Here is a 7,500-nt window from a genome sequence, read left to right as displayed (position 1 = left end):
AGTGTTCAGTTCAAAGTGAATGATATTTTCATAATGCACTCCAGATTTAAAATCTTTGTTTAGTGTAACATGCATATATGTAGGGTTGTATGCAAGAGCTGTACAAAATTGTGTAGAACACTGTAGGAGGTGAAGTGTAGATGGATTGCTACTGAGGAGATTTGGGCTATCACTCTGGATTCAGACAACCAACATGAAAGGTGAAATTTGAATTTTAGCAGATCTTTGACTAAGTGAGAACTCCGTGACATTAGCAAGCTCCTTCAGAATGACTAATGTATGAAGATACATGCTTAAGCTTGGTATTTATAACTATTGTGCATGACAACTCAATACAAAGTTTGATGGAACAGTTTGGTCTGTGCTTTTCATTGGAAAATTGCATGTTTGAATCTAGGTGGTTGTTTATAATTGTGTGAACCAGTAGAGTAAAAATGTCAACTGAAATATGAGGGTAAACATGTACTCTTGTACAGACAGAAATTGTTGCTCTAGAGATATGTTCATATCTTTTCCTTAGCTTTTGACATGTGGCTGAGTTACCATGGTAACCATTCCATTCATACTCTAACTCTATCATGACAACTGTTTTCTCACTCTATCACCATGGTCACAATTATCCTCTCATCCACAGGGACAGGAACCAGGAAGGCCAGAGAGCAGATATGGTGAGAACCATTACAAATACTACTGTAGAATGGCTTTATAATTTTACACGGAATATTACTTATATAAAAATTAACTGACATGCATTGATGGAATTTTCAATGCTCTGTTTTCTTAGCATCTCTAGTCATCTGAAATACTCACAGCAGTTCATTCAAGTCTGAGAAACTCCAGTTCTGTGGACCCACTCTGTTTGGACTTACCCTGGTGTGAAGTGACCCTGACTTGGGAAAGAGTGGGGCAAAACTAGCCTCCTCTGTCTGTCAAGACCATACGCTCCACCAAACATTGACTGACTGAAGCATTAGAGCCCAAACAAACATAGAGTGGACATCAACAAAAAAACGCAGGCGGCCTGTTGAGTTCTCATGAGCCGACTGTCAGGTCGTTTGCGTTCGGCAGGAGTGCGCCTGGCTTGTGGGGCACTGGCTGAGGAAGAGTGTGGTGAGGCTGAAGGTTCCTCACCGTGGGAGGGTGATGTTGGGCTTGAGGGGTCCACTGCCGGACTAACCGACTCTGCTCCTCAAGCTGCTCTACGTTACCACCTCTACTCTGCCTCAGCACTCTCTAATGGCGTGCAAAACCATGATGACCAGCTCCAGAGCAGGGCAAGGAGACGCAGACACATGGACCATGGAGAACAAACAAACACTCCTGAACAAATGCACAGGACCCAAAACACTCAGACGCACACACACCAACAGTCAGACATGCTCACACAGACAAACGCATGCTTGCAGACGAGTCACACACATGGTCCAGCGGATCCCCACTTACAAATAGAAAGGAACACGCTGACTCACGCACATTCACATGCACAGATGAACCTAGATATACATATGGACTCTAGCTCCTCGATCATGGAGGAGAACATCTCACTGCTCCCACAGGACCTCTCAAAACGGCCGCAGAATGAAACGCACACTCCCCATATTCAACCAGTCCTCCCTCCCACCTCAGAGATTAAACGCAGCCCTACCACGGCAGCCCATAATCAAGAAACACACAAATCCATAACACCTCCACATCTAGAACCTGACCACACAACTATTCCAGACACTTGCCATCCTCCTAATACAGGCCACACCCCCATCTCCACACCCATTGAAGCGGAGAGAAAGTACACTCTAAGGAGTTCGGGTAGACCGCGTTTCCCCTGCCGGCTCCGAAAGTCCTCCCGCCTGCGCAGAGCTGCAGAAGAGACAGAAGTAAAGAGGGGAGAAGAACTTAAAGATGAGGAAGAAGAGGCAAGGAGGTGGAAAGGAGAAGAAGTGAGGATGAGGGAGGAGCATCCTGCTGAGGTGGGTATGCCCACTGCTTCCTGCGAGGTTAAGCCAGAACCAGCTTGCTTAAGCAGTGTAGCATCTAGCCCTGGTGTGACAGATCAGTTAGGAAGAATTGAGTGTCTAATGGCTCCACTGCTGACAAAAAGGAAAAGACGGGGTCGATTTTTGGGTGTGAGGAAGATTGTGGTCAAAGTGGCCAGAATCCCAGTACACTTGAGTCGCCGTCAAAAGAGCTACAAAATCTCCTCACTGGAGCCAGCAGGAGCAGTGCCGCGTGGAGATGTAGGGCCAGGAGTTGAGGGGCCTGAAGGGGGGGTTGGAGTTGAGGGTGGACCCGTTGCGCCAAGGGAACCCACAGCTCTCCTCCGTATGAAGAACAATGGCAAGAGTGTGATGGTGATGTTTCCACCAGGAGAGCTACCAGTAATCCTGAAGCGCCGCAGAGGAAGGCCACCAAAACAGGCGTTGCCAGGGCAACCGGACTTGCGGGAGACCAGAGCTGGTGCTGCAAATGCTGCTGAGCCCAAGAAACCACGGCGGCGGCGGCGAGTGAAACTTCCATCCCCGCAACCCTCTTATGTTAATGACACAAATGATGTCAAGGTGGAATATGGTGACGTTCTCTCAAAACTAGCTTTCCTCAACCGGCAGCCTCCTAGTACTGGTCGCTGCTCTCCCCCTCGCTGCTGGACCCCAACTGATCCTGAGACCTTCCATAAGCCCCCTGAAAACCCTACCCTCACCACCCTCCTGCACCGGCTCACAGGGTTTCGGAGACGAGGCGGCCGTGCAGGCTGTATGGGGGGGCGGGGAGGTGGGGCAGCAGGATGTTCTGAGAGTGCTAAGAGCACCTTCAGTGACTTCTTTGAAACAATTGGCAAAAAACGGAAGGTACCCCCTTCAGAACCTGGACTCCCACGAAAGAGGGGAAAGGGGGGAAGTGGGGGCATCAGTAGGGCAGCACTTGCGGAGCAAGGTGTCCCTGTTCCAGGGGAAAAGGCTGTACGAAAGCGTCGCTCACGAAAAAATGGTACGCTTAAGACAGGGCAAGGGGCATCAGAGCAGGACTGGGCAAATGGGAGCAGTGGTTGGGGAGGGAAAAGTGGTGCAGATACCCCTGAACGAGCAGGTGGGTACCAGGGCTCTGCTTCCCCTCGAGGTAATTTCCCTACATGTGAGGCAGGTAAGGGGGGACTGTACCATAGCCCAGGGGCAAGAGGGGGAGGCAATGGAGAGGAAGCACAAGGGATGTTCGCCGGGTACTTCCGCTCACTGCTTGATTCAGATGACTCCTCTGACCTACTCGACATCTCCATGTCCAGCCCTGCAGGTCGTCCAGATACCCGTAAGCTCACCCCAGGATATGAGAGCAGCAGCCCAGCAGCAGCAGCCCATCGCTGGTCCCCTGCGGTGCCCAAGTGGAGTCCCAAAGGAGGAGCCTGTGCTGGGGAGGGGACACTGCAGCCCTCACCCCAATCACAGAACAGTTCCACATCCAGACCTCCTTATACCTATAGTGTCTCCCAAACCTCACCAACCACCTGCTTCCCCAAATCACCTGTACTCTCACTGTCTCGTTCCCCAAGTTCTCCCCACCCTTCCTCCAGTGGATTTACCCAGTATCCCACTGGGTATAGTGCTGGAACTGCATCAGGGGGCAGTAATTTCCCCATCCCTCAGCACCATCAGCAGCAGCAGCAACAACAGCAGCAGCAGAGAATGAGTGACTGCAGTTTTGCGTATGGTGCTAAAACGTCCACTGCTCCTCTTGCTACACAGTGCCAAATGAGCTATTCTAATTACCATGCCTCAGGCAAGCGAGGCTACAGTGGCTATCCAGGACAAGCCCAATCTGTCATGCTACGGGGGGAGTCATCTGGTCCAGCCTCTCCAGGGGGAACCTATATGTCAGTGACAAAGTCCAGTCCCTTCTCCTCAACCTCCTGTTCTCCTGATGGTTGCAGGCAGTACCCCTCTTCTGCTCAGTGGGGATATAGGCAGGGGAGTCATTCCTGGGGAGGCGATGGATTTGGGACACACCAGTTTCATGGCTACACTGACTATGGGGTAACAGGTGCAGCATCTGAGTCCAAAGACATCTTGGACATCTCAAACTACACTCCACAGAAGGCCAAACAGCGCTCCTGTCCCGACACACTCTCTGAGTCCTCCTCTGATTCCTCCCACACAGGGGGTGGGGGGCTTGGTGGCATAGCAGGGTCATTTACACCACGGGACGTTTCAGTAGTACCAGAGGGGCAATCCAGTCTGTCCAGCCTGGAAAAACTAATGCTTGATTGGCATGAGAATTCTGCAGGCCCCTCGTACAACTGGAGCCAGAATGTATTGTTCCAAGGTGGTGCAAAAGCAGGACGTGGTCGAAGGAAACGGGCGGAACCACAGGGTGAGAGAGAAGCATGTCCAGGTGCAGTGCCCCCCGGTTCACCCACTAGTCCCCCTGGACAGGGTGGGGGACCCAAACGCAGCTCTACAGGTGGGAAGCAGCCCAGAGGAGCGAGGGGTAGGGGTGGATACTCCCCCTGTCAGAGAGAGCGTCCCCCGGTCCCCAAACCCAAACCCCAAAAGCCTTCAACTCCAACAGGAGCAGGACAGATCAGTGGGGCAGGAGGTGTGTTCCAGGAAGCACTGGATTACTACAGTGGAGACAGCAGCAGCCTGTCACCTCTCAGCCATGCCCCTGAGCCCTGTGAGTACCCTTCTCCCTACTCCGTCCACACCTCTACTCCATCTTCTGATGAACGATTTGCCCAGATTTACCCTTCAGACTCTGCCTCACTGTCCCCCAGTTTACCTGCACAGCCAGATGTCCTCAAGCCCTATCCCAAACCAGCTCCTCCCGTTCAGACCTATGGACACACTTCCAGGACATTTAGCCCCACCCTCTCCCCAACACCACGTCTCTTGCCGCAGTGTGGCTCTACCCTGAGTCCACATCGGGTCCCAAAGGACCATTTTCCACAGTATGACTCTCCCAGTTACAGCAGCTCCCCTTGCTGGTTTGGCCAGGGAGGGAGTGTTGCTGGCAGCCCCCACAGCTACGAGGAGCAGCGCCCCCCTGCCAGCATTCTGCCCCCACACAAACGAGACCTGTCCCTTATGAGTACTGGGATGAGAGTCCCGTCCCATTCTCCTTATCCCTCACCCATTCACAGAGGTCCCACCCTAACCAGTTCCTGCGGGGGTGGGACTATAGACTCTTCGCCTCAGTCCGAGGAGCTGGGTTACCATGGTAATATGGACAGCTATGCACACCTGGGGAATCGCTATGTGCCACCAACTTCCCGTGGGGGTGTACTCTGCCAGCTACTAGACCAGCCCAGTGATGACGGCTTTACTGTCACCAGCCTGTAGCTAGGATCATCGTGGCACAGCACAGGTGAGGCTTTTCCAAATCCCGTCTAATCACTTACTCATAATTTGGTTGCAGTCTGGAATGCAAATAAAAAGGGTAAATAATTAGAACAGGTCTGCATGATATTTATGCAAGAATGAATACACCACTAATATACCACACATCAATGAATATACTACATATATGACAACACATTGTTCAAAGATTTTTACAATTCATTCACTTCTGATTGAATATACTTATGTGTTCATGTATGTTTCATATGTTCCACATGTCACAAGAATATAACTGTGTGCTCATTCTGAATTTCTGCCCATTTTTTCTCTTTCCCCGTGACAGATGAAATGAAATGGACTACTCCCTTTTTCCACATTTTTACCCTTTTCTAAAGAAGACAGAAGCTACAGGAGACTTTTGAGAGAGACTGAGGACATTCAAATGGGGACTATAAGCTCAGATCTCCAGCAGTGACAATCAAGAGCCTACTACACATACACACACACACACACACACACACACATACACACACACACACACACACACACGTGCGCGTGCTTGACAGCTACACAACATCCATGCACACAAACATTTGCATAAGAAGAAATGCAAGTGTGGGTATATACGTATATATACCTGCACACATAAAATGTCTAAAGTATCAAACCACACATGCACAGAAAAATACACACACACACACACACACACACGCGCACACACACACACACACACACACACACACAGCTCTGGAACAAGAGGTGGAGTTTTTGGGGGTGCTGGCTGGACATGGTGCTAGAGGCAGGGGAGAAACACTTGCTGATTGACGCTGAGTTGTTGACGGACACACTATGCTGTGCCCCCAATGTCCTGGCAGGATTTTTTTTTTTTTCAGGACTGATTTTATGAAGTATTTGCCTCTGTCATTCGAACCAGTGCGTGAGCCAACATTTAGAGGGTTATGGACTACTCGCCCATTTTATCCCTTCACCTCCTCCTCCTCTTCCATTTTCTCTCCCTCTCTCTGTCTGTCTTTATCTCTGTACGTTTCTCTCCCCCTTTATTTGTTCCCTCTAGTCTGAACATCATCACTAATTGTGTCACTGAGGAGAGTGGTCGCCTCATCTCCAGAGACCTCTGTTCCTCCGTGACTCTACCGATGCCAACCCAGCACCCTGCCCAGACTCCGCCCCTGCCCTCTCTTTTGTACTGTCTGTTCCTGAAAAAAAAAAAAAACCAGCATCTGTACATAAGTCACACCTACAGGCCCAACACCAGAGGACCTCATTGCTATGGGAACGTTTACGAGAACACTGAAAGAAACATAACTTAAACACTTTGAATGGCTTTAAGTGGCTAAGCTTGGTCTTGTACAAACTCACTTTGATTGGCGGAGGGGGGGGGGCACAGTCTGTTCATTCTGGGCTCAGACTTATCTCCCCCCCTTACCTTGTTCTTGCTCTTGACCTATAGCATGGTCGCCCCACCCCCCCCCCCCCCCCCCCCCCCCCATGCTTCTTGTCCCTGTTTTTCATCATTTCCTGTTGGGAGGAAAGACACTCTTGTGCATTGACCCCAAAGATGCTACCTTGTCCCAGGTGCTGAGAGGTCTGCCCCTCCCTGGACACACAGGTTTGGATCTCAGGGTCTGGACCGGACTTCTTATCCTCCTCTTGCTCCCCCTTTCTCTTCTTTTTTCCTTTCACTCTCTCTCCCCCGCTCCTCTTCCTCGTGGTTCCCTGTGTTGTACGGTGATTTTTGTGATGAGATATTGTATCTGTCTGTTCCATATTCTGTATCTGAGGTGGGAATATTTAAATACACATTATGTTCTGATCATTGCTTATCTCTGTGCATCTTGACTGTGTTTTCTGGGATGGGGAAAGAGGAAGGAGAGGAGAGGAGAGGAGAGGAGAGGAGAGGAGAGGAGAGGAGAGGTGATTTAGGTCAGTAGCAGCAGCTGGTTTAGCAGGAGAGGAGAGATGTGGAGGGTCAGCAAGAGGTCATGTTTCTTACTTCTCCTTTATCCTAGGTTCACTCTGACATCATTAAAATGAATGAGTTCAACTAAACACTGACAAAACAGGGTGTTGAAAACAAATTTGATTAACTTGTTTGTTGACCAGAATACACAATTTTTCTTAATGCGCCCATGGAGAGCACTTGGGCAATAGAACTAGG

At 50.1% G+C, this 7,500-nt stretch overlaps 2 protein-coding genes across 2 annotated transcripts in view; both read left to right on the top strand.

Annotated features, from left to right (window-relative positions):
• The first annotated feature begins 1,034 nt into the window (after positions 1 to 1,034).
• On the top strand, positions 1,035 to 5,324 carry ahdc1 (AT hook, DNA binding motif, containing 1). The gene has a single exon (XM_030789497.1). It carries the CDS (start codon positions 1,035 to 1,037, stop codon positions 5,322 to 5,324), a length of 4,290 nt encoding a protein of 1,429 aa, XP_030645357.1.
• A 784-nt stretch (positions 5,325 to 6,108) lies between these two features.
• Positions 6,109 to 7,500, top strand: part of LOC115824806 (methyltransferase-like protein 24) — a 5,782-nt gene continuing 4,390 nt past the window's right edge. The window contains exons 1-2 of the mRNA XM_030788558.1: positions 6,109 to 6,152; positions 6,397 to 6,525. Of these exons, the coding sequence (XP_030644418.1) occupies positions 6,109 to 6,152; positions 6,397 to 6,525 (173 nt within the window). The remainder of the gene's footprint in view (positions 6,153 to 6,396; positions 6,526 to 7,500) is intronic.

The sequence above is a fragment of the Chanos chanos genome, chromosome 12, assembly GCF_902362185.1.
Source record: "Chanos chanos chromosome 12, fChaCha1.1, whole genome shotgun sequence".
Taxonomy (NCBI): domain Eukaryota; kingdom Metazoa; phylum Chordata; class Actinopteri; order Gonorynchiformes; family Chanidae; genus Chanos; species Chanos chanos.
Note: the sequence above shows the minus strand (reverse complement) of the source record. Positions and strands in the feature narration are given on the sequence as shown.

Excerpts from the sequence above, each read along its gene's own strand:
- ahdc1 (XM_030789497.1), top strand. The coding sequence starts at position 1,035 with ATGAGCCGACTGTCAGGTCGTTTGCGTTCGGCAGGAGTGCGCCTGGCT.